The sequence below is a fragment of the Pundamilia nyererei genome, unplaced genomic scaffold (assembly GCF_000239375.1).
Source record: "Pundamilia nyererei isolate P.nyererei 1_Seehausen unplaced genomic scaffold, PunNye1.0 scaffold00001, whole genome shotgun sequence".
Lineage (NCBI taxonomy): Eukaryota > Metazoa > Chordata > Actinopteri > Cichliformes > Cichlidae > Pundamilia > Pundamilia nyererei.
Genome location: NW_005187402.1, coordinates 9,973,145 through 10,000,888, shown reverse-complemented (window position 1 = coordinate 10,000,888; position 27,744 = coordinate 9,973,145). Strand labels below are relative to the sequence as shown.

The following is a 27,744-nucleotide window of genomic DNA, read 5'->3' as shown; positions in this document are numbered from 1 at the left end:
CTGGTGCAAATTACTGACCTCTGTCATCATTTTAAGTGGGGGAACTTGCACAATCGGTGGCTGACTAAATACTTTTTTGCCCCACTGTATGATGTTTATCAAAAAAGGAAAGTTTTAAGCCTAATCTTAAAAGCAGTGATAGTGTCCGTCTCACAAATCCAAACTGGGAGCTGATTCCACAAAAGAGGGGCCTGAAAGCTGACGGCTTTTCCCCCTTTCTACCTTTTAATACTCTAGAAACCACAAGTAAACTAGCAGTATGAGAGCAAAGTGCTCTATTTGGGTGATACAATACTATCAGGTCTTTAAGATAAGATGAGGCCTGATTATTTAGCACCTTAATACTAATACTACCACGATGAACCCTTTAAATTTTATGTTAGTCATCAGTGTGGTCACATTAGCATGCAGAGCTTAACATGCTGATGTTAGCGTTTGGCCCAAAGCACCGCTCTGCCCAAGTCTATAGGTGAGTCATTCCCTGTGCAGGCTATGGTGCACTATAGCTACTGTCTGCCATTTTATTCCACTGGTTTTAGGCAACAAACTGCACAGTTTTCTGCATCTGATGCCATAACTCTGCATTTTATATAAGCTGCTTACAACTGAGGATCTACTATAGAGGCAGTGCATAATGAATGAACACAGATGTCTTTCTCGCTTCGCTGGAATTTGCCCCAGCATCAAACTAACTGAGCTCAGATGCTCATCTCCAAAGTATACGTGCTCGGGAACATGTGCATTTGCTCTTATGCTGTACAATGTATAGTGTTTAATGAACACAAGCAGTCAAATTTGAGAGAATGTGAGTCCATATGGATTAAAAAAAACACCTGAGACTGCGATAGCTTACATCCCGTCGTGCAACCAATGATGCTTTAAAAAAAAGGGCCACATTGCCACTGTAAACATCTGTTGTTAGTCACAGCACGATTCACCTGCTTTCCTGACATGTACACATTGTGTTTGATACATTAGTCATCTGCCTGCACAATCTGCATTTGGTCAGATTCACACGTATTATAAATAACCCGGCAGCCAGCACTGTCACTGTAGCACGGAGCCTCGTCTCCCCATTGGCTGCACTTGTTCTCTTTTGGTTAGGACGCTGAGAGCAGAGCGGGGGGGGGGGACGGGACATCTTTAAATCACGTTACCCTCTAAACGCACCGTCTGGGACTCTGACCTGCCAGCCGTCCCCACTTCCGAAAAAACTAACGGTGTGTGACAAGAAAGAGACGCGCAAAACGCAAAAGCTACCGACGTGCCAGTTTGACATTGGCGTGAGAGCGTGAGCTCCAAAGTGCACGGTGCATTTAAACAAATACAGCTGCGCTCGGGCTCTGATAAGCTGCGATCTCCGGCCAGCGAGAGGCTCCAAAAGACAGACAGGATGAGAGAAAGACAGCACACTTCAAGGTCGAGCTGCAGTGCCTCTCGCTCTGCATGACTCATGCATATAGTCATCTCTGAACAACAGACATTTAGCCAGGCAGCCTATCACACACTGCTATCACTCACTGTGCTTAGAGCTAATGAGGAAAAAAAGTAAACGCTGAGAAAATACAGGGAAAACATCAGGCTCGCCACAGACACAATAATGCAGAAATCCTGAGCATAATAATGTACGTTAAATGGCTCTTTTCATGCTCTGCTATCATTTGGCTCTGGGTTATTTCTGAGGGTCAGCGCTGAGCAGAAGCGAGCCGATCCTACCCAGGGCCACTCTGGCAGCCGATGCATCGTAGTTGATCCAGAAGGAGACCCAGGAGAGGATGGTAATCAGGATGGAAGGCATGTATGTCTGCAGGATGAAGTAACCAATGTTCCTCTTCAATTTAAAGCTGAGGGACAGGCGGGGGTAGGAACCTGAAGGAGGCAAAGGAGCAGAGGAAGTGGGATAGAAATAGAGTTTCCTCAGTGACACCAAATACATTTTCCTTGACGCAAGCGAGCCTGTCACATACACTCTCTCTCTAATACTGACTGTCGATTTTATGTTAAAAATAAAAGGCCAAAAAATTGTTAACACAGCAGCTTATGCTAATTAAAACCTGCAAAACCCAGTGAAGCTTCTGCGCACCTGTGGAGAAGACGACGTTCTTGGAGATGAGTTTGTAGTCGACGATCGAGAACTGAGGCAGCTCTATCCTGTCCACGCCGGACACTGCGCCGTCTCCACCTCGCCAGTAAAACTCAATATCATCTGTGGTGTATCCATCTGCAGGGGAAAAAAGCAAGGACACTTAGAGAAACATTATCACCATCCATTAATGCTCTATAATATATCACAGCAAAGTGCTGTAATGTTAAAAGTCGTCTGCGGTTTTGTCTGTCTTTGCCCTTAACTATACTTAATGCTTGGCAATATCCACAGCAGCCGTCACCAACTCTGATTACATCTGAGGGGTCATAAGATGATTAGGAACTTTAAATAACAGGAAATTTAACAACATATTTTATGCTTTCTTGGAAAATAGAATGAAGGTGCCATTTTAGGGCTCTAAAAATATGAAATCACTTTTGGTTTAAAGTATTTAAAGTGTTTAAAATTTAAGGAGGTGTTGCAATTTGACTTTAAGAGCCACAAGCCAGAAAAAAGGCCCGCGGCGCTCACTGCAGAAACAAATCTCTATGGTTGTGGTTAGGGTGAGGATCATTAAACTAACACACATTTAAGATCTCCCATTTATCCAACCACTGCTGCAGAGGCCATCTTTGCATTAGGGGCTTGTCACATTTTAAAATTTTAAGGTTATAAACAGCAGGGAAGATTACAGAAACACCTACAGCCCTCAGAAATCTTTGAGCGGTGCTCTGAGTATTTGCTGGCAAACTTTGTGTAAGCGTAATGTCTATAAACATGCATTCATCCATTTGTCACTCAAAATTAATCATGAGCGTAAGAAGGAGGTGATTGTTGGTGATTTCAAGAACTTGCAGGAAGTAGAAGTCTCTCAGCTCCGTCACCGGGACAAGAAACAGAGGGACGCTCACTAAATATGTGGCTGCCGGTTCACTGCAGGTTTGTTTCCATAACCTGTTTCCATCAACCTGAAACAATTCGTGTAACTGCAAGAAGTTATCTGGTTGACAACGTGTTTATTTTTCAGCACTTTAAAGCAGGAAGCTAATTTCTACATAGCTGCACACATCGTGAATGGAGACAAAGGAACCTATCTGCATATAAAAAATTAATCAACACTCAGCATTTTCAACTCTCTGTGTGCGAAGCATGTATATGTACCAAGAAACATGTTCTCGTCTGAACTTTATCCTGCTACAGTCAACGGAGCGGCGTCGTGTGCTCACCCAGGGAATGGCCGTCTCCCTACTCCAAAGCTCCACTTTGACTGCCGCATGCTCAAAATAGAGGCAGTGACCTATTCAGATGTGATGAATAATTAAAGTCCGAGGCTTTGATTTTTAAAAATTAACACAAAATTCTTTGTTGCTATGGCGCTGACACTGAAGGTGAAGTTAGTCACGTCGGGTTGTTATTGGTCGGACGGGCAGCCGGCTTCACCCACAGGCCTTTTTTTTTTCACAGCAGACATTTTGATTTGTCATAGTTGGAGAAGCTCAGGTGTTACTAATAATATCAGCAATGGCTTCCTTCTGCACGAACCTGCATGCACAATGTCAGGAAACTCAACAGCCACCATTCGGTGTATTATTTATACCTGTGCTTTTCCTACTGCGATGTGTCTGCTGTGGAAGAAAGAAACTCTGTCTCTAGGGTGGTTTTAACATCTTGCATCACTGACAGTTAAGGTAATGGCACACAAATACAGATTTTCTTTCTTTCTTCTTCTTTTTTTTGTTGCTGTTTTTGTTTGAAAGAAAAAAAAAGAAATCCCCCGAAACAGCTGGGTCCTGTAGCTCATGGCCAATATTACTCAAACAGGAGTAAATTCTGCATCTGTTAAGGTTCTGCAACACATTTGGTGCTCTGGTGAGTATTCACAGCAGCAGGATGAAGTACGTGGGATCGACTCAAAACAAACTCACAGTGTGTGATGACAGTAATGAAGAAGGATGTCCATCAGTGCAACACAGAAGCTCTCTGGTGCAGAGGGAGCACCAACTTCTCCGATATTTGTTTAAAATGAGTCTTATTCTTTAATTAAAGCTTTTCTTGCCAGGGCAAACTATGGCACTGAATACTGAATGCATCTGCAGAGCATAAAGCAGTGGATGCTGGAACTCCACACCAGCAGATAAATAAGCTCTAGCGTTATCATCACAGCATTACCCCAATTAGTGTACCATGCTGCTGTTGAGGTGCAGCTCGGTTAAGTTCTTATCGGCTACGTCAGGCTGGGGATCAGCGGGGTGTTGAGTCATTTGGTAGAGGGGAGTTTTTTTCAATATGAAGGGAGCAGTTTATGGCCAGTACATTCAGTTAGTTTGTAGCTCCATTCGTTCCAGACCATTGTCTCTGTTAGTGCATTACATCACTGCACTCAACCTGGTCTATCAAGACTGATATGAAGGGTGCCTGAGCCAAAGATGTGCATGGATACTGTATGTCAGCATTTATATGTGCATAACAGATCGTATTAGTTGGTGTTAGAGGGGAAGAAATGCTTTCTTTTTTTTTCCTCAGTGCAGCACGTGAGTCCCACGGCCTGAGCCGCAGCAGTGAGTCGCTGATGTATCGGGGGTTTCTGGGGTTTTAAAACTTGTGTCTGTTAAAAATGCATTGAGTTTATCAAGGGGAGTGAGACTTCTCTGGGCTCATTAGTCTGAATAAAATAGCATGCTCTGGCATGAAGAGATTCCAACGTTAAAACCGTTGCCAGTTAATCCATATGAGAGCAGATACTGCCTGGTGATCAAAACTGGAGCTGTGTGTGTGTGTGTGTGTGTGTGTGTGTGTGTGTGTGTGTGTGTGTGTATTTCTGCCTGAGAGAGGAGGAGAGAAAAAAAAGAGCATATGAGTGATGGAGAGAGAGATAAAAAGGCTGGGAGGGAAAAAAAAGAAGAGGATGAGACCGTGCGAAGAAAGGAGATGAGAAACGGAAAGAGAGGGTGATGGGGAGAGAGATGGCAAGCATAATGGGAGAGGAGCAGCGGGGGAGGGGGGGGTGGTTCTGACCCGCGCTGTTTTCGTGCTGCTTAACGCTGCTGGCAATAGTGTGATCAAACCCGGGAAGACTGGGCCTACACCACATCCCAGCCCCATAATCCTTCTCCTAGGGGACCCAGATAATACACGCAGAGGACCTCGTCTTTCTCTCTCACGTTCCTCCTCTCTTTCCTCGCTCCCCTGACTCGAGAGCACCGGATCACGTACAATTACAAACTCCACGTGAAACTGAGTCTTTGTACTTCACAAACATGGAGGCGGCTTCACGAGAAAGCTGAACACAACATCCACTATCAGCACCCTCCTGAAATACTGGACCTAATCAGGCTCCTCCTCGCCTTGGGAAGCCACTGCAGTAGCAGTTGAATTAATTAGGCTGGATGTTATCAGTCACTGAGCCATTAGTGATGTTCCTCTTCTTGATGCATATCTCTTGATATCTCATCAGCCTTTCTCAGCATTTTACATCCTGTCTTATCAACTGTCTTTCTACCTCGGTGCCACTGGGCTGGCAGACTGTTTTCAGGACGGTTTTCCGAGCTGCATGCGTACGTGGGATCTCTTTAATTCGATGTCTTCGTGTGGGTGTGAGAGCTGGTTGTCAGGGACAACGGTACTTACAGCTTTCGATCTCCAGGGTGCAGTTTTGCTCATCTAGAGGGTAGCGGCGCAGGTCCATCATGCAGGCTGCGGTTGTAGTGATCCTACACACACAGAGAGGGATAAAGAAATATAGGATTCAACGCAGAAACAGGTGGAGGCGGCCGCGAGCAGGCTGGGTTCATTTTATTTGACCTTCACTGCGCAGAGTAATGTAAACATCCCTGCAGGATGTTGGCAAACCTGAAGAGCACCAGACATGAAAGCCATTCTTCCGGAAATAATAGGTTCAAATGGAAAATGCCATCAAATGTGGGGATCAGGATTAACTCAAAATCAGATGCTGTTTGGCAAATCCGAGAAACCATTCCAACCGGCCGAGGCAGATGGCCGCGCTCCCGGAGCCTGGTTCTGTCTGGTTTCCTTCTTGTTAAAGCACACTTTTTACATCAGCCTCAGTTCAAGCCTCCATAAATCATGAGCTGATGCTGACAATGTCTTTTTATTGAGAAATTCTTTTCTGCTTTTATTATGAAATTTACTGCATATTTTATTCTAATGACAAGATTGGGAAACTATTAAAGCTAGTAATTACTGTACTTAACAAAGTGTGGAATTTGGACACTATGCTGGTTTTACTTTTATCCCATAAAGAGATAAAAAAAAAAAAAAAACACAGCAGGGTTCAACGTCTGGTCAATGGGCTCCTTAAAAAAAGAGCCGTCGAGCACAGGCCAGTCATATCCAACAGGTTCAGTCAGGGTGACGCACTTCCTGTTATAGATGACAAGTTGGCCAGAGCTGAGACGGGCTGGCACCCGGCCGCACCAAACCCCCGAGGCTGTCTGAGAGAGACTGGCCACACAATCTAACTATGGGGGCTAAATCTAGCGTAGACGTGTAAGACGAACCCCCTCACACACACGCACAAACAAACACACTGATTGATATAAAACATGATGGCGTCACGCGACCATTAATAATAATAGCAGCCTGTGGGAGAATTCCCAGTATAGGTTGAAGTGTTTGTCATAACCGCGGGTTTTCCTTGTCACAGCTGATTACGGTCACATCATCGATTTATTGTGTTAGCGGTCCATTCATTCGTACGTGGCAATGAAAAAGGCCACTGAGTAGCCAGATCATCCAGTAAAAGTCATGCTACATTTACACTTTACATTCATTGGACATTCAGTTCAACAACAAGGATCCCTCAGTGTCGCACAATCATAATTTGTCTTTATTCATAATTGCACTTTCCATCAATATATTAGTTCATATGTCCTTTTATTCTTTATTTCTTCAGTTTCACCATTTTGTGAAATACAGTGTTTGTAATGGGAACAAATGAATCTTGCTGCTTATCACTGAATTTGAACTAATACAAAAATAAATGAAAGGTAAACTGTCCTTATAAGAGAGGTGATGTGAACAAAAAGGCTTCATGATGATCATTTTACAGTGTTAAGCTGTAAAACAAACCCGCTGTCCTTATTTGAGGGCTTATGAGGGTCACCTTTGCACATCTCTGTTCAGAAATTGGGCCTCAGGAGGATATGCAATTTTATAAATCAGGGACAATAAATATTAAATAATAAAAAAAATCTGTTGTTTACTATTAAAAAACACGAGCAGTGGTGTCTGGATTTGCTTATTTTGATAAATCAAAGACTTTACGTCATTCCACTATTTATAAAATCATAATGGAAGTGCTACCATGGGAAAAAAATTTATGACAAAGTGCTGAAATGTATATTGTTTGGTGTGCATTGTCATCTCCTGAAAGCCTGTAAATGTTTTAAACATGAATAGAAATGGGCAAAAAAATGTTCTTAGTTCACACATTTTTCAAATCGCTGCTGCTTTGAGATTGAGAACGTGGTCCCGTGGAGCTGCGGGGACACTATGGCAATAAAAAAATACAATCACAATGCCTTCTCTCGGTTAACTTCATCACATCTACAGACGCATCTTTAAGAGCGCCTTGTCTTTAATAATTAAGAGCAAACTTTATTTGAAATCTTTCTGCATAAGATGTTCAGCTCCCTCAGGCCGAGGCTGGCAAGTTTGGGATTTCATTTTTTCGAGCTGCAGAGACTCGCAGTCTTCTTTCACACACTCGGGCTCTCTCCGTCTCTGCCTCCTTTTTTCTTGCTCTCTGGGCTCTTATGTAAGAGCCAGTTAGCAGGGCCATGGTGCACTGGGGGATTAAAACAGGAGGCTCATTTCTGTCCTAGTTTACCCCTTTTTTTATGGCCACAACTTCCCAGGATGTTGTGCTCGCATAGCCGGGCACTCATCACTCACCATCATCGCCATCGCCATCACTAAATCATCGCGGTGGCACAGAGGAAACACAGGGGAAAAGCAGAAATGAGGCCAAAATGGCAGGGGTAAAAATAACAGCCTATTTATAGCCCACCTACATCATCAGCAGAAGTCTCACAGCTTTCTCATCTGAGACGCCGCACGGCTGATCAAGAACTGCTTCTGCACCCCCCACCCCACCCGGCTGAGCTAGAGCATCCAAAACCTGCTCTAACAATTACCCCAAAAATGCAAATAATGAGCACGCAGGAGAAGCAGGACGAGGGTTTCTCTCTGCAGGATTCCCTCCCCATCTTTGAATCTCCTCCTCCTCCTCGTCTTCGTCATCTCCACTGCAGAGAGAGTCTGCTGTGGACCTCTGCAGCAGCAGCAGCAGCAGCAGTTGTCATGAAGCACAGGCTTGTTTGCTCTTCATCAACATCAGAGCCGGTCCGTCTCTCGCTCATCCCAACCTGCCGGCGGAAAGGCCATGCTCTCGCAGATCACGCAGAATCAAACACGCTACATTTGCTCTGCGTCGGAGCTAATAGGACACAGAGTCTAAAAAAGGCTGTTTTTTTCTTTTTTTGTCTATGTTCCTCTAACAGTTCAACCCAGGCGCGCTCTCTCTCTCTGTATATGTGTGTGTGTGGACCCCCCTAAGGCGGCCTGTGCACCTTTATTCCAAATGACCTTGTTTACGGACATAACACAACCACCACGAATTCCCAGACAGAATCTCATTTCGAGGGAGCATCAGAGAAGAAGAGGCCAAAATACAGATGGGAGGAGGATTTTTGCAGGTTCCAAACCTGGTGCAGGCTTACTTAAACTGACATTTTATCATGCATGCAGGCATCAGGAGAAAAAAATAGAAAGATCATTTCAGAAGTTAAATTAAGATGGAGAAGCTTCCTCCATTTTGGATAGAGAGCCCATGTTGAGCTGAGCTAACACATGCAGGATTGTCTCTTCCTGCTCAGGCAGGTCACAGAGCACATCCAATCAAAAAGCAGGAAAAATAAAGAGGTTTCTACGTTTCCCTCTCGCCTGATCTGTAACTTCAGAAGGAGATAACTCTAAAAGTGATCCCATTGACAGCATTCGCACGGGATATCATTGTGCATTTTAGCTGCAGAGCAGAAACGCTCCTCGGCCTGACAGAAGACGACGTCAGTCTCCAAAGCACAAGGATGTGTCCTCTCACAACACAAAAGGAGTTACAATATTCACAGAGAAAGGAGGGAGGGTGGAGAGGGAGTGGGGAGAATCCTAATAATTTCTCCATTTTGAATGAAGTCTGACCTTCACGTCTCTTTCTCCCTCTTCGGCTCTGTCTCTCTCTGTATGCCAATGTGGAGCGACATACAGCACGAGTCACGCACTCGGTGTCTATATTTCTTTTTCATTTTTTCCTCCATTCCTGCATAAAATGAAAAGCTAAGTGGAGTTTGTGTTTTCCTGTTGTGTGTGTATATGTGTGTTTTTTCCTCGCAGCCTGGGCGGTATCTGTGTTATTGGCTGAGCCTTTTCAGGGGCTGGGTAATTAGATCAGACTGCCTCTCCCCGAGAGTCAAACCGAGCTCTAAAGTGACAGTTGGGAGCACTGTTGTAATTTTCTGCTCCTCCTGGTAATTGAAGACCAGGATTTGGCAGGATTGGGATGCACTATATATCCACAGAATAAGGAGTAAACAACACCCTCACTCTTCCTCCTTCGTGTGCACCCCTGAAAATAACACTCACTCATTCACACGCACATGTACCCAGAGACACAAACTGCACACACAGACACACACATCTCCTGCAAACTAAACAGTTTAACCTACTGGTGTTTGCCAGTTAGCGTGTTAGCTGGTTTCAGCTCAGCACAAATACTCCTCCTGCAAGATCAATAATATGTTTACTTTTGCCCCTCATTATCTAAGGATTTAGCAATATTACCTGATATTTTATAGTCAAACATTTTAGCTTAATCTCCAAAAAGAGAGATTCAGCATATAGTAAGGGGGTAAAATTATAGGGGCAGGAAGCTTTCTGGTTTTCAGTCTGTAGTTCAAGCACTATAAGATAAGTCACCTTGAGCAGGCTTTACTTGCATTAGAAGGATGGCATGTGATGACTATTAGCTGGCAATTATTACTTGCCAAAATTAGTTTGCTCTATCCAGAGGCTGAGTCAGCAGACCAGTCGGTAGATTTTAGAATAAATTTAAAATGTATTTAAACGTTTACAGATGGTTGTTTGGTTGAGTTTTTCTGTGTTTATATTGTGCAGATTGAATAAGAGAGTCGCTGTGTCCTGCATGTGGCTTCATCTACTCCCGTGATTTAATATCACAGGAGAGGTGAAGATATCCTGACCGCACCGCTCCATAAACATGTCAGCACCCATAGATTTCTAAATGACATCTTTTAGTTTCCTACCTTCTTCATTCTTCATAATGCAAAACTTGCTCTAATAAATGAGGAAATGAAGAAATCTCTGTATGTTTGTGATGTTTAACAGCCATTCATGCAGTTTAGTTCAAAATTGGCAGGTGTGCCACTGGAGGCCTCTGGAAGTGCTGTGTAGAGTTTATCCACATAATAAAACAGAAAAGTGGGACCCACCCACTCCATACTGCCAGTGGATATTCATCACTGAAGTCAATGACTTTTTGATTGTCACATTGCTGCAAATCAAAATAGAAAAAAACAAAAATACACTTGACTTGGAAAAATTGGTGGTTGCTGGATGATTGCATTTAATTTTTTTTTAAAAATGCAATGGCTTGCAAGTAGATGAGTATCCAAAGTCCTCAGCCACTGGGGGACCACTTAAGATTGCAAGATGATTGCACAGGTCGCCTGATGGGAGGCAACCTGTCTCCAAACACTTGTCATCTGACTCACTTTCAGAAAAATCAGCTAAGATTTGCAAAAATGTATTTAAAATTTATACAAGCAGAGAGATTATAAACACATCGGGATCAATCTGAGTCAGTCTGTGCTAATGGATACAACTTATCTGCAATGCATCTCTTTGCAGTAGGAGACTTAGTTACAACTAGTTGCCAACTGGTTGTATTCTGGTTCTATTATGTCAGAGCAAGGTTGCCAAGGTTGTCTTTGTCATGTTGCAGTTGAATCACTGTCCTGAAGAAACTATGTCACTGTTTTTGGAGGAATTTCTGAATTTCAGAGATTCTGGCTGGACACTGAGTGGAAGTAGGTAAACAGTGTGGTTTTTCACTTTCATGTGGATTTCTGTATATGCAGACGGCAACTGACAGCAAAAGGTTTATGATTTCCTGCGATTTATTCATTCACAACCAGTTTACATGGAATTGTGACCTTGACCCTACTCAGCTGCAAACTGATAACACACTCATTGCCTTTTTGACAAACCTAAGCTGCACTGAAGAGTGCTACTACCTGTAAGACCTGGTCCTCATGGCTAAAGCAACCATTTCAAAAGCAACAAGATTATAAGATTTCAAAGGCACAGCTGCAATAATTTTAATTACCCTCCGATTCTTCAATGTACTTTTACATCAATAGTTAATGTTTATGTCCTACATACATATAGATTTACTCATGAGAGTGGTCCCTTTCACAGTTTACATGTTTATAAATAATTAGGAAATGGCTTTCAGGGGCAGTAATTATGGTGGAACTACTTGGAAACATTTCGTCTCTACTTTTTACTCAGATACATGTATTTGACAACTGTAGTTACTCCACTTTTCCTTTTTTTTATATTTTAGCTACAGTCAGTCAGCTTCAGACATATGATGCAGTGGTATGAATTAAACAGCAGTGTGTAAAGAAAGTGAATTTTATTGTCAAAATGACTAGTATCCACAGTAAAAGCTTTCTTACTTAATAATGGATCCGTTTTTAATTTGTCATAACATGCTGATATAATTTTATGCTCTTTCTGCAGCATAATTTTAAAATGTTCTCCTTTTTACTTTAACTCTTAACTAAAACTTCTTCCACCACTGCTGACCTTTACCCCGATGACATGCCTTGAATGAATTCACATCCCCGGACCTCTGACAGGATGTGTGCTCACATACATCCTCTTTCCTATAGACTCTCAGTTAGCCATCTTCTCCACACCCACTAAAGCTGTGTTGTTGCAACCAGCTGACCCGTCTCTACAGGTACGTGTCAGTGTGCTCAGAGCACGCAAGCATCTGGCCGGGCTGACTCTGACAGCAGCTTGTGTCTGGACTCGCTAGCATCAAATAAAACCTGGACCAAACCCACGAACCAAATAACGGAGAAGCCGGCAGGCACCGGCACTGACAAGGACAACGCATCCGAGGTAAAAACCACATGTCTCTGCTGCGCACACCCCCTTAAAATTTCACAACACTCTTACAACTCCCCTGGCTTTCATTGCTTTTTGGCTGTTATGCAAAAAATATGTGTTAGGCTTATATAATTGAGTCAGAGTGTTCGGAATTACATTTCTCGACTGTTGAGACAAAATGTAGCGATGAATAATGTGGTGCAGTGCAGATACTTAAATTTTTTAAGCAGCCTTTGCGCAAGAAGGGCATCTCAGTCAAGAGAGGGAACGACTGCAACATCTTGAATTAGCAACAATAACCTCAGCTTTTAACACACACACACATGCATGAACACACACGCACACGAAAAGGCGGTGACAGATCAGAGGAGGCAGCGGCACAGTGATGGACGGGTTGCGTTAGCATATGCAGTCAAATACGCAACGTCAGTACAAATACAGATTCAGTGTTTGTATTGAACTGCTACATTATTGATTATGACTTTATCAATTATGGATGACAGCATCCTCAGAGGCATCGCAGCCCTGCGCCACAAAGAGACATCGTGTAGATGGGCTGCACACAATCAGAGTCAGTTCAGCTTTTTATTATTGATGATCATCAGGAGATATGAAAGGCTACAGTACAAGTGCATATAGTTCCTCCTATACACACCTTCTATACTTCATTACGACCCGGGGTGTTATTTTTTTTTTAGATTTGTGGCTTGTGTGCAATTAATTCGACGACATTAGCATGGAAAGTCAATAAGTCAGTGGTATAGATTATTGAAATCACTGAACTCTAACTTAAACAGTCAAACGTAACCTTTCTGTGCCCAAACACAATCACCAATCCTTTGATATCAATAAAAAAGCGGGGGGAAAAAACAGGAAATACACACATTTGCACTTTTTCTTACTTTAACAGGTGTTAATTTTGTGTCATATCAGCTTTTTTAATAATCAGATTTAGGTTATTCTTTGAAAACACTGCCTTTTTCAATATATATATAACCCTGGGTTTTATTTTAAAATGCCTTCTTGTTGAGCAGCGCTACACAAACACACCTGCCTCGCTTGGCCTCCATGTTGCCTCTTCTTTTCAACCTTGTTAATCATCTCAGAAAGCGGCACCATGGGCGGCCTCGTAATAATCCCTCATTGCGTATGAAAAGTGCAGCTTGACTGCTCTGAGTAGAGTTTGGAGAGGCTGAAATATCTTCTCTTATTTTCTTACTTTTTTTTTCTTTTTTGTGGTCCAACCAGATCATTTGCCAATAAAAACAATTCATAAAGACACAGCTATGACACATAAAAGTCTTACCTGAGTCCGTACAGCACCGTTCCATCAGGGTGGAGACGAATCATCCTGTTCTTCACTGTGACGCCATGCACAAAGGACTTCTTGTCGTTGAGGAAATAGGTGTCAGGGACCCACAGCTGGTCAGCCACTCGGTTATCCAGAGTCAGGTTGTAAGCAATCTCAGAGTAGGAGAGCCGCTTGTCCCGCCACGCTTGCTGGAAGTACATTGTCAAGGTGTAGTCCTGCCAAACAGAGGTGAACTACATTTAACGCCACAGTCAAACTCATTGTACATTTTTTTTATATATGTTTTATTTTCATCACCATCTCAACCGGGAAGCACAGAAAGCTCTACCGGGATGTCATGTCACGCTCATGTCTGAGCCGTGGCACGTTTTCATGGGCTCTGCATAGTGAGAAGGTCAGCCAAAAGGTCGTCGGTGGTCTGAAAGGCCACAGCCTGCACTAGGGGGCCCATGGTGGCCGGGGTTGGGGGGTTAATATTCAACTATCCTCCATTAATTTTTAGACCATAACCAGAGGGCAACTTTCTCAGCTGGCTGACTATTGTCTCATGCTAAAAATATCTGCTTCCACTTGAGCGAATGAAGCTGCCTTCTGCTTTACAGAGACAATACCCTCTTTAATGCAAACTCCTGGTAGATATCTGCAGCTGGGGCTTCCTCCCTCACTCTCTTTTTTTATGTTCTGACTTTGCATAATAAACAATCACAGCGACTGAGATTCAGGGGAGACTTTTCCAGATTTAACCTTAGTGGGGAGGGGGGAAGAATCAGTATTTATACTGTACAGTTTGTTTTTACACATGCTCAGAGATGTGGTAGAAAACCGTACCTCCTCCTCCTCCCTCTCCGTGTGTATCTTTTCTCTGCTTCTCACTCTTAAAAAAAGACTCACACCCACACACAGCCACAGCGAAAAACAGCACTGCAGTCGGATCTGCTTGGTTACAGTGTGTTGCAGTGCAATCAGCGAGTGGGAAAACAAATTAAAAAATACGGTCCATGAAACAAGGCCCTTGAGCTTTTACTCCAAGCAGCCATCATCATCACTTATCGCCGTGTTTCTATGTTTCAGAGCCCCATCAGAACACATTGGCGTGACGCTGCCGCACAGTTGCCACTGAACACTAAATTCACTGTGTGCAGCGTGCCCGACCGAAGTATTAGTGTAAAAAAGGCCATCTAAAAATACACCAGATTCTGCCATCTTGATTTTTTCTTTTTCAGAAATAAAAAAAAGTCACGCGAGGACAGCTGCTTCCTTATCCTGTTTTACAAGGGTTCCCACTGAACCCTCCTCTCACACTCGCTCCCTCTCTGTCTCATTATCAGCCTGTCGATCGGATATCTCTATCACCTTTGGGATCGTTAGCTGCTGCCTGCAGGCTCAGAGTACATCACAAACCCAGGCAGCACATCCTGTGATACACTCCTGTCTTTATCGCAGGAAAACAAACAGGCCTCTCTTTAGCAGAATTATAAAAGAAATAACACATAATATTAACCCAGTCTGAGAAGATGGTTACAGAAATTATTGTTGTGGAAACGTTCTGTTAATGTGGTGTCAGTCTTGCAGAGAGAAACACCTCAAGACATTTTGGTGGATAAAGTCACAATGTGACAAGGAGGCTAAGTAATAAAGACAACAAACTGCAGTTCCTCACGTGGCCACTTGAGGCTAGCTTCAAATGTGAGTCAATCCCCATAGACCTCCATGTTAAAATGCCCACCTTTGCACCAGTGCAGTCCATCTGATCACTACTAGATATTCTGCTGAGGCAGTGTCCTTGCTTTTAAAGCCCCAGCTGCAACTCAAAAACACTCAGAATACCTTGGATAATAGCAATAGCAAGTCTGTGTATGCACCTTGCTAACCAAGCAAGCGTTAGAGATGTTAATAATTTAGCTATGCAACTTTTCTCGAACTGCTGTGGTTCATGAACACAAATTGTCGGGTTTCTTTGTGTCAGTAAGTGTGTATTTGTAAGTAATGTGCTGTGTGTGTATATATGTGTGTGTGTGTATTTGCATATATTAGTTTTAGTTTGCATAATTTTAGCTGCATCCAGCATTTTTTGTGTGCAATTTATGGTGTAATTTATTTATGTTGTTCTAGAGAAAAAAATCACTCTGATCTCTCAAAAACAAATATATCAAATGTCATACATTAACGTTAAGCGTTAATCAATAACATATTTAAAAATGACAGAAATTACATCTGAAAAGTCTGTAGCTCAAATTTGAGTCTCTGGTGTTAACAGTGAATTAATCGGCTCCACAGCCACAAACCCCTCCACCCTCCGAATGAAGACTGTGGAAAATATTAACATAGTGAAAATGAAATCAAATCAGTACATATGACAGTGGGCCGATGAAAAGTTGTGTTCATGATGGGAATTTTATATTGAGGCAAACAAAATGATGCCAAATTTGTGCCCAGAAACACAAATCATTAGATTAAAAGGTCCTGATAAACTGCTGTGAGGAAGGTTTGTGTCCAAATATTCTTACTTCTGCCTCCAACAGCCAAGATGGCGACAAAAACGGTAGTCCATAAACCAAAGGGTGATGTCACAGTTGCCAGGTCCATCTTTAATATAGAGTCACTGGTGTGAACCAGGAGTGCCATTATCCTATTTTTGATTTTCTTGTTTGCAGTCCCAGCTCTCAACTTGAAATTACTCGAGTAACTAAAACCTAAAGATTTAAGAGTCCTGAAGATATAACAGAAAGATAACCAGCAAATTCTGGTGATTACCTGGTGATATTCGTTTCAGTCCATTTCAGCATTATTACACTGAAAATGAAATGTCCTTTCTTAAAATGACACGATGCATTTAACTTCAGTTATAGTGATTATTCAATTTAACTTGTTCACACTGAGTTTTCTGGACTTTCAGCCTCCATACTTGTTTCAGTTAATTATATTCTAAACAAGGAGCATTGCCACACTCAAAGGACTGCTACTGTTTAGGTGTAAGTTCAGGTAATGAATTAAGTAATAATCAGACTGTTAACATAGCAGGTTGTCTTTAGATGATACAATGGAAAATGTGTATTTCAGCTCATTTGTATGATTGTAACATGTGTTTACAAAAAGAGTGTGAGAAGATGGAAAAACAACCGACTGTTTTCTGTGTTCGAGGTCATGAGGCGCTTTCTGTGTCGTTGTTATCAAGCAGGCGCCTATGTGACAGTGAGAAGAAAACCCTCCACAGCTGATCACACAGTTTGTATCCACACAATGAGCATAAAGGAGCTGCTAATTTCCTTTTCTGTATCGATGCTAATGCAAAGACTGCCTGTACTGTATTGATCCCTCTGCAGAGTTTCTTTCAATAAATCTCAGAAAACCCAGTTTGGCTTCAACGCTCAGTTTATTTTTTTCATAAGAGTTTGTTCACTTTTCATGGAAGAAGACAGGGGCCACTGAAAAAATAAAAATGAAAAAAAAAAAGACAAAAAATTCTGACGTTTTTCTGACAAAATTCAAACTTTGATTCCAGACTTCTGTTTTTAATTTTCAAATTTTACAATTCTAAAGTAAAGTCAGCTTTATTTTAATTCACTGATTAGAATAAAACAATAAAAAATAATAAAAATAACAGGCTGTTACCAAAATCTGTCGCTACTCCCCGTATAAACAGTAAACGCTCAATAGTAGGCAACAAATAAAAATCTGATTTTGGATCATTGTGAGGTGTCTCCTGTACCCGGATACTAAATGAGTCACATATTCACAGCGGACATTTTATCCTGTCATAGTAGGAAAAGTTTAGGTGTTACTAATAAGATAAAGATTTCTGACATGACAGCGTGACAGTGAGGCAGTTACACATGTACTTTTCTGACTGTGACCTCTCAGATTAGATGAGGAGTGGACACCAAACGATGTGAATGCTAAAACCTGGATTTTAAAGATGCCTGTCCTCGTTTTAAAGTGTTGAGTTTGCATATTTGCAGGGCCTCTGTGTGTGTGCGTTAGAGGTTTTAACAGTATAGATATGCGCAGAGAACACCTGGGCCTGCACGCTGCCTCCTGGCTGTGCTGTAAAATGGCAGCATAATTACGTCCTTGCAGATGGTGCTGTTTACCTTGACTTGGACATCACTTGAGCATAGAGAGAGACACAAAGTACAGCTGCCTCACCTCTCTCTCTCTCAGTGCAGCCTGAGAACCAAATCTGCAACACAGAGTACTGCAAGGGAACAGTTTTGTAACAGACAAAGTGCTGGCTGAGTCATGCTGTGCAGGTGCTGTGCAGTAAAATAAGCAGGACAACCATGTTATCTTTATGCAAAAAAACCCCTCAAAAGCCTAAAAAAATAACGAGGTTATCTTTGAAAATCTGACAAATATGTTTCTGCATCTTGTATATTAGCATTCAGTCACTAGGGCTGTGTAAGGAGAGAAAATCCTGATTGACTTTTCTCCAATCCGCACCCAGAAAAAAGCTGCAGCTAGTCGGAGCATCCCATGCTTGAGCACTGGTCTCCAGAGCGACCTTCAATCTCCTTGTCACAAGCACTTCTCAGAAACTCCATTAACATCACACAGACAGCCCAGTAAGCATCAGTGAGGGAGACATCTTGTGGAGAGCACCAACATTTAAAAGAAAAGGCACGACAGCACCGAATACATAAACACAAAGAGCATACAAACGAGGCTCGGCTAACTTGAAAAAACATCAAGGCTGGGTGCACAGTGACAGTGTCTCGCTGCAGATATGTTTCTGGGCTAACAAACCCCCATTAAGAACCTGACAGAGTGACAAGGAGTACATTTGTGTTTCCCTGAGAAAACTGACAGACTATGGTTGTTACAAGTCCTCCATTACAACTACATCAGCTGTCACAAGCGACATAAGAGGGGGCTGCACATAGATGGGCTTAACACAATATACTGCTGGGTTTGTAAATTTAGATTTGAAGGAAAAGTTGACTTTAAGCATTCACTTTTCATAAACATATAAACTGCTTCCTCTGTTCTGTCTGTGCAAAGCAGTCACATTAGGTTTAGGAAGGGGTAAGGGTGATGGTATGTGCCTGAAACTTGTTTTTGTCTTTTCGGATTGAACTCATTTTTAGGTGACATTATTTTCCAAGTCTCCTTTTTCCCAGAGAATGGTTTGGTTTATTGAAATTGCTAATCAACAGTAAAGGATGATATTTATCATACATTTATTTAGGTAAAGGTGAAATTCCCTTGATAATCTTAAAAAAATAAAAATAAAAAATACTTTTGCACTGACTACCCTGCTACCTTGATTATAGTGAAAATTCACTAGATTTTATATAATACATATAACATAATAAACATAAGGAGTAAGAAACTGTAACTTTACTTAAGAAAATTGTAAAAACAAAACAAATGTAAAAAACGATAAGGTACCATGAACGCTGCTCAATAATACAAATAAAATACAGCCGTTTACTGTGATTGGGTGTGCTTGTGTTACCACGGTGATTTGCTGCAGTGTAGACTTAGTAGGAAACTAACGCTAAAATACGAGAAACCCCGTTGCCAGTATTTACTCTTAATCAACGGGATAATATTTCACAGTGTGTGAAAAGACACGTCCACAGACAGTCACTTTCATGTTCTTTATTAATTTCTAATTAATAATTTATTAAGTCGCTGTCCTGCACTAATTCCCACCATAAAACATAATTAAATGTGATGGATATAATTTGTACTTGTTGTTAATAATGCTTTCTACACAGCACTCCCTTTTTTTGTCAAACATTTTCTGCGACAGACCAGTCAGCCTCTCTGTGGTTTATATCCACACAATGATAAATACATTACAATATTTATGAAAAAACATTTTTACTTGTTCGTTGTCTTCATTAAAAGACTAGTTTTATTATTAATAATACTAATAATAATAATAATTTTTGCTAAAGATATTTTCACTGTGGTGAAATATACACATTAAATAAAAAATAATACTAAAAAAAACAACTGATCCATGGATGTTTGGTTTGTGCATCTTTCCCTCGTCTCTCTGCAGCTTTACAGCAGTAGACAGAAGTCCACCATATTGCTAATGCTCTCCTGTGCTTGGTCCTGCTGTCAGGCGCTCCAGCAAAAGCAGGAATAATCTGCTAATAACAAAATCTACTGTGTGTGAGGAGACAACTGGACATTTGGGGAATAACGAGCTTGTCTGCAGACGTCTCAGCATTTACAAGCGGAGGCACATACCCAGAACAACTGGTCAAGCTGAGTGTATTCATTTGTCGTTCTCTATCTGTGTTTCTGGTTAAGTACAGTCTTCAAATTAAATATTAGGGGTCAAGGGGGCTGTAAGTGCATTCTGAATGAGTTGCCAGCCATGCACATCCTGAGGGAAGTGACAACATGGCCTTTATGACTCTCTTTCCAGTTGGTCATTTTTCAGCTACTTAGTTTCAGTGGAGAAAGTGCCTGACAGAATCATTAACAGAGTCATCAAAACACATTAAAGGCTTTTAATGGAGCTGGATAACTTACATCCCACTTTAGGAAGCTTAGATTTTTTTCCCTTTGCACTGGCCACAATGAAATTAGATTAAAACCAATTTAAAGTTTGTGCAACGTTATGCTGCGGGACTCTACAAGGGTAAGTTAATAATAAGAACATTCAGTACATTAGCAAAGCAGCGATTTCCTGTTATTATATAAGTCCCGTTGGAAAAAATCGTGGCATAATGTTTGCATTTCCATTTAAGTCACTAACTTCCTAGTGTTCAAAATATGCATACTTTTCCATATTTAACAATGTATGTTTTGCCAGATTTTACCTTTAGGTGTAGCATAAAGCTCGGGTGCCTCTTTACAGTACCTTAGGTTTAACAGTTTAAGTGACCATGGACTAAACATTAAGGCAGAAGAGCCGGCATGCATGTAAGAAAGCTGCAGGATTAAGTGTTGTTCTTGCGCTGTTGTAATTATACTGCTTACCATATTAATCTGTTACTGTGTGCGTCCACTCAGCATTACTAATGACAGTGTTCTGGATAACCTGGATTCTTCTCTTAAGCTTTTTTGGAAAGCTCAGCAGAGCAAAGGCAGAAAGAAGAATTGAAGCAGCAACACGAAAAAAAAGTCTTTCTTGTATTTAAATGGTAGAAAGGTGTGAATATATCTGAATGAAAATGTGCAAATTTAGGTAACTAGGTGGTTTTTTAAAAGCCATTCATCACGCAGAAGCTCGATCAGTTTTTATACAGCTTAGATGATAAGCAGGGAGGGTTGTGGGTTCGAAGCTTCTGGTGATCTGGAGGTTTGGACCAGGCATGCTCTCCCTAGGTTAAGTGCTTGATCCTAAACTGACTCCAGGTGTGATGTGAACACCTGTCTGTGGCTCTGTGTTGATGGGATGGTGTTCAGAGTGTCCAGAGGCTTTGAACCAGCCACAACCAGGACTCCAGGTGTATAAGAAGTTAAGAAAATGGATGGAGAGAAACAGAAATTAAAAACAAAATGCTAAAACAAAGTCAAAACAACCTTCACCTGGAATATAAGTGATAGAAAAACCTCAAAAAAGTCTCATCAACAAAAAAAGAGGCCTTTTCCCCCTTGACTTCATTGGATCCACCATATAAAAAAAGAAGAAGAAAAAGAGGAAAAAGAAATGGCTGGGTTGTCATAGCAACACTGAGTAAAAATAACACAAGCTTATTTTCCACAAGCTGAAAATAAAATGGAACAGGATCAGTTTGGACAAACAAGATCAAAATGGTTGCTAATTCACAGACACACAAGCGAAGCTGCATCACACGGACGTGCTGCACGGCCGTTCCTGTCCCTCTGGTCATCAGCCGCCGTTATCAGACGGCCAGATCCCGTTACTCACGTAAAGAAACACACCAGTCGGGATAAAGATCTTAATAAAAAGCTACACTCACGCCCCACTAATTCCTCCATCCCAGAAGCCACCACAGCTGGTTTGTTTAAATCTTTTAATTCACAGCCAGCTAATTAACATTCAGAGAACAGTATTATAGTACAGGCAGTGCCTCTTAACAACCACAAACCTCAGGTATTTTACATGTAATTAACAACCGGGAAGGAGAAGAGGGGAAAAAAAGAGGAGTGAAAATACTCATTTAACTTCCTCCCCATTCCTGCCTTGCAGTGCACAGCTATGCTCAACATATGGATTGCATACTGAAGGCATTATTATGCAGCGCTGATGCATTGCTGAGACAACAGACTCGACTTGTATTTAATCAGCTGCACCGGCTGTGTGCGGAACACTTTTTAATGCACCGTAACCAGGGTTTGGGTTCCTGGATCTGTGGTTTCAGCGAAAAAACAAACAGCATTATGCAAATCAAACTTCAGCTGCTAAGTGAGGGAGATGAGTGATGGAGAGGACAGACAGACAGACATTGATAAACCGTGGAGTAGGGTTGGGGTTGGGGGTCTCGGCCATGATATCATATCTGTGCCATATTTTGCACTAACCCCAGTGAGTCAGCACAGCCCACCCAGCAAAGATGTGTGGTCACACCTCGGACTCGGAGGACACTTTCCTCTCAAAATAGCACATTTGTAATGTCATGCAGGCGAGGCTGCTACCACAGCGCTGACTGACCTGCACATTTTTATGGCCCCACAACATGGCTGACCTTTGAGCCTGAGCAGGCCAGTGCTGCAGACCACACAAGAATGTGCAAATAGATATATATATATACATACATGTATACTACTTCACAGCTGTGGCACAAACACATGTGAACAGGCACTGAAACAGCGAGAGGAGCAGCAAAACTACAATTCCCACAACCGCCATGGCTTTCATGTCAGAGCAAAAAATAAATAAATAAAATAAAACAAAAATGCCACAATGGCTTCAATCAGCCACCCCCCGTTCAAAATGCAGAGTTCATTCTCCACCAGAGGCGTTTTTAGCGTTAATTAGAGGAGCGAGCAGCTGTCTGCAACCCAGTGCTGCACACCACCATGAAAGCGGGCCTGCACACAAACAGCTGATTTCAAGATCACTTCGTACAGCCAGGAGTGCCACCGGGGGTGGGGGCATTGGCCACCCCCCAAAATTTGCTGCCCTCCCCTTCCTGTCCTATGTTGGTAATAATGTAATAAGGTTGCAGAAAAGCTGGTGCCAATCCCTGGAGAGGTAACAGTTCACACTCTTACACGATCTAATACTGAGAATTATTAAAGTGATGCCTGGGACTCCCAATCAGTCAATCAGTCAATCAATTAACACAGATTATTAACTTTTTTTTGTATCTTTGTTGTCATATTTTTCAGGTAACCTATACTTGACAACAGCATAATAAAACTGGAAATTATGTTTTTGGTGTGCCACCCCAAATACTTTTAGTGGCCCCCATATGGCCACCCTTATGAAAACATCCTGGAGATGGCCCTGCATACAGCTGATTCCTCCATTTTCCTTCCCCTCCACAAACTGCATTCATTTGGAAACAGACATGACTTGGATGAAGTTGGATTTATCCCTAGAAAAGCTTCTTCAGAAATCATTCCCATCTGAATATATCTTTAGACTTTCAGTTTTGCTTTCAGAAAGTTAGCCTTTGCTCTGAGGGTAGCCTGCAGAACATTTTTTGATCTTGAAGATGGTGAAGGTGGACAGCACCTTCAAAATCAGCTTAACTATTACAAGTTTAACATCTCTGCATTCTTCATTTTAATTTTGATCACTTGCACAAATTACAAAAAATCAATTTTCTTCTAACTGCCAGCTTGGCATTACAGGCAGAAGGAAAAAAAAACAGGCATCAAGCAATGTCATGGACATTGTTTGATGCCTGTTTTTCCAGTGGCTATCTCTGATGACACTGTTTAGACAAGACTGCATGATGCACATTTGCAGTCATCTAATTTGCTCTGTTTTTAACCCCCTACCCTGCACCAAAGTCATAACAAACTTGTGGTTTGTAGCCAAACCTTGGACTACAAAGGTCCCATAGATTACTTTAAAATACAGCAGACCTCCAAAAGAGTGTGGAGCAAGCATGCAGAAAATTTCCATTTCATTAGGTGACTCTGCCACAAAAATCTTGGGTTTTGATACAAGTTTTAAGGTTGTATAATTTCAGTGGGGAAGCTGAAAATAACTGACAAGGAATACACACGTGTGCTAATACTAGATGTCAAAATGGAAAAAAGCGTCAGTGCGTTTAGGAAGGACACTCCTGATCTTCTGTGCTGGCACAAAGGTCTGCAGCAACTTTACTTCAGCTCACACCATGTGTGCAGATATCATTAGAGGAGATACCGAAACTGATCACAGTAACCTTCACATCCCTCCCACCCCGCTCCTCGCCGCCTTCATCACCAGTTTCATCCTCGCTTCTCTCTCTCCTTGTTGTTTTCCCTCTCAGCACTTTAATCTTAAAAGCAAGCTGCCCCTGATGAGGAAGATCAAAGCAGCCCTGCACCAAGCACAGGTCACCAACTCCATCCTCGTGATCATGGCGCACGGTGATATTATTGATTTCTCCGAGATCAATCTTGTCAACTGCTGTTATCCTCTACTGCACCAAAGAGAAGCCGGACGTGAAGATAGAAGGAGGAGGAGGAGGAAATTCCAGCGTGTTATGTAAGTTGCAAGGAGGATTTTTCACAACGTAGCACAAGTCCAAAAGAACTTAGACTTTTTTTTTTCCTTTCTTTTTGTCTAAATTTGTCTGTCGTGTCAGAGGGACGCTTGTGCTGATTTGGCAGGGAGAGCTTTTCTGAGAAATGAGAGAGATGAATGCTCTCTCATAGCCACGGGGAGTTGCATGACGTCAGTCGCCATTCACTGTTTGCGCTCATTTTTGTGTTTTGTCACAGACACACACACACACACACACATGGATGTATGAAGCAGTGTTTTTTTCCAGATGAATGCCTGCATAGATGCCTAGTTCTTAAGTAAGATAACCCTTTGGAGCAAGGCAGAGGTAGATTACATGGCTGCTGAGTCCAGAGTCACATCCAGGGATCCAGTCAATGTGGTGGGAGGGAAGGATGGAGAAGGGAAAGAGGAAGGGAGTGAGAGGGAGGGAGAGAGACAAGGAGAGGCGGAAGCTGGTGAGGGGTTTCTATTTCAAATCTCCCCGGACCCCCAAGGCACTTCCGTTCTGGCAGCATCCTCCACCAAAATGAATCATTTCCATCAAAGGAGAAGCTCTGACCATTGAGTGCTTTTCCCCACCCAAAGCAAACTCACATCACTGTCGTATCTATCTGCTGAAAAAAAAGAAAGAAAGCCCACTCTGTCCGCTTTCAAACGACCGTCAGACACAGCGGCTTTAACGGGCTGCCAAATCAAAATCTGACAAACAAAATGAACTAGACGTCAGCTCAGAAAAAAGGAAAAGAAAAAAGAAAAAGCTTCTGTTAATGATAGAAAACACACCTCCTTCCATTCCTGGTGGCAAACTTGTTTTTCACGCTCTTATATAACACATCTATTATGTTGCCCTGCAGAGAGGCTGCTTTAGAAATCATCTTTTCTCACACTTGGATTTCTTCAATATGGCCTTAATATTTCCATTACCCCCCACCCCCTCCTCCCATGAGCAAAACCACTAATTTTACAATGGAGGCAGACAGTATTTGATGCCCTACAGCTGCAGTGAAGTAGCTTAAACTGCTTGGCAGTGTCATGTGTGCTGCAGTGGTCCGTCTGTCTGTCAGTCACACGGATCAATAGGTGGTGCTCTTGCATGGCTGCTTAAATCCCCCCCCACCCACCCATCTGCCCTATCTCCAAGTCGCAGAAGTTCTACATCTTTGTGCACCCCCGAACTAAAACACACACACACACACCCTCCTTCTTTTGTGTGTGTGTGATGGTGGTGGTGGTGGGGGTGGGGGGGTCTTTTCCACCGTCGTGCGATTATACATTTATTAATAACAAATTGCTGACGTCATCTGACAAATAGAGGGGAGATCGCTTGTGTAGAGGTTGATGATGAGATTGGCCGTTGAATTAAAAAGAGCGAAATTATGCGCATTTAGAGGAAAGGTGGTGTTCTAGGTCTCCTTCTTTTTTGCGTGTTTTGTGCGTGTGTGTGAGAGAGAGGCAACAAAATTACAGCACCGAGGCTTGACAACGTGAAGCAGTGACACGCACACAAACACACACACACACACATAGAAGCAGCTCTCTCCGTGCGCGCAGCCGGGGCTGTGCGTCCGAGTGCGCCAGTGAGTGTGTGTTTTGAATTCAAATGCAGCAACACACCAGAACTGCAAATGCGGAGACTGAGGAGAGGATGGCGATGATGTGTTTGGGGTAGTAGGAGGAGGGACGGAAGCCTTCACATTTTTTTTATATCCCCCCCCCACCTCTAAATGTAATTAACGACCTGGCTCCATCACGTATACTGCCCCCATGATAAGTATAGCTCACTTCAGAGGATATAGCGGCCGTGCCAGGTACATTTGGCAACATGAAGCGGGCGGTAATGATAATAAAGATTCACCTACCATGTTGACTTCTGAGACCATGTCTATGCTGGCTATGTCTATATTCATCCCCACAGCAACCGGGGCACCTGTGAAGGAAGGAAGGGGGTGGTGAAAAAGGAGGCATCAACACGGGACATGAATTATTCTCACCATCATGTAAATTTTAACAAATTCGTGACGCCAGTGCAGGTTCCTCTCCGAACCCCGCACCTACAGAAGGCTTGTGCATCATCAGCCCGATCAAGAAAAAAAACCCCTACACGCTTGATACACAGATGAGCTTAAATGGTGTTAATTTCATTTATTTAGCGGCGTAATCAAACATTGATGAGCGGTATCGATCACGTTAAAAGCCCCCCATCATCATATGAAATATATGCACATCATCTCTCTTGGGCTAATCGGAAAGGCCTATTTGACTGTGAAGGGATAATTATGTAAATGAAAGCAGATTTTGCGATTCATTAAACATGTATCGCACGTCAGGAGGGCGTGAAAACATGACATTCCCGTTTTCAATTTGCTCGTTACCTCCGAAATCTGGCCTCAACCGAATGTCGTATCCTTTCATCAGCCTGTCCACTGTTTCTTTTACCAGAGGCATATTGCTCGGATCTTTGATATCCTTGATGCTGCGGAGAAAAGGGTGGTGTAATGCAAGAAAAGAACCACATATTAAAAAAATAGCGCATTAATGTCACGCGCCAGGCACGCGTTCACAGAGCTAAAATCGCATGCAAGACACACAGACGCAAAAAACGAGATTACCTTTGAGCCCACACAAAAGTCACTAGTAAAGAAAAAGTCAAAATCCCAAAGTGGTTTTTCCTGATCCTCCCCATCGCAACAGTTTTTGAGGCGCCTTCGGGATGCGAGTGAGGGGAGCGCACATCCAACTTACTCCAGACAGTGCAGAGGAGCCAATGAGGGGCGCATGCGTGCAGCCAGCCCAAGATCAAAGAGTGGAGACTGATGATGGTGGATGAGCAGTTTCCATTGCAGAGAAAAATATTAAAGGGACAAGTGAATGTACGTAATGAAGAAACAAGCGTTTATGGCAGGAGTGAAAACACCGACAACCGCGTTCGTTTAGGCTGCTTTTATTCTTCGTGCTGATTACACGGCAGATGAGTTTGTCTATTTCCTGACAAGGTCGAAGAATGGAAAAAACTGCAGGGTTTAAAATGGTCAGATTAAGTTAAGAACAACTTTATTCCCTCTGTTTTCATCTTACCGGATATATTAAGTGGTGAAAAACAGAATCAATCCATCACATGTACACGAGCCTACCTTTACACAACTATCTTTTATGCATCGTACATACAAAAATAGGAAAAGAATACCACCATCACCCATGGGTATATATCGTACTCCTCCCCGCAGTGTTTCCAGAGGACCTGCTGTACTTCTGGAAATGCAAGGGGAGCACCAAAGCAGAAATGTGGGGTGGAAAACACAAGCCCACAAGTCTTCTTCTTCTTCTTTTTCAGGTTTCAGTACATTTTTGAGCCTTCAAGGAGGGATGCAGCCTCCTCTAAATTGCCTTTGATGTTGTTGTAGTGGGAGCTGTGCTTCTGTAGAGGGCAGGCTTCTGAAAGTGTTGGTTCACTGTTGCATCACCACCAGTTAAAGCCATCATAGATTATATCATCCACATCTTTTTGATGTGTTTCTTGGTTTGTGCGTGTGTGTG

General features: G+C 42.4%; 1 protein-coding gene across 2 annotated transcripts in view; it reads right to left on the bottom strand.

Moving 5' to 3' along the window:
• gabrb2a (gamma-aminobutyric acid type A receptor subunit beta2a) overlaps nt 1-27,020 on the bottom strand; it is a 33,179-nt gene extending 6,159 nt beyond the window's left edge. For both annotated transcript variants that reach the window (XM_005719788.2, XM_005719789.2), the window contains exons 1-7: nt 26,820-27,020; nt 26,583-26,683; nt 26,070-26,137; nt 13,608-13,828; nt 5,714-5,796; nt 2,084-2,221; nt 1,717-1,869 (exon numbers count right to left, since the gene is read on the bottom strand). In XM_005719788.2, the coding sequence (XP_005719845.1) occupies nt 1,717-1,869; nt 2,084-2,221; nt 5,714-5,796; nt 13,608-13,828; nt 26,070-26,137; nt 26,583-26,683; nt 26,820-26,893 (838 nt within the window). In that variant the 5' untranslated portion in view covers nt 26,894-27,020. The remainder of the gene's footprint in view (nt 1-1,716; nt 1,870-2,083; nt 2,222-5,713; nt 5,797-13,607; nt 13,829-26,069; nt 26,138-26,582; nt 26,684-26,819) is intronic.
• Between the last annotated feature and the right edge of the window lie 724 nt (nt 27,021-27,744).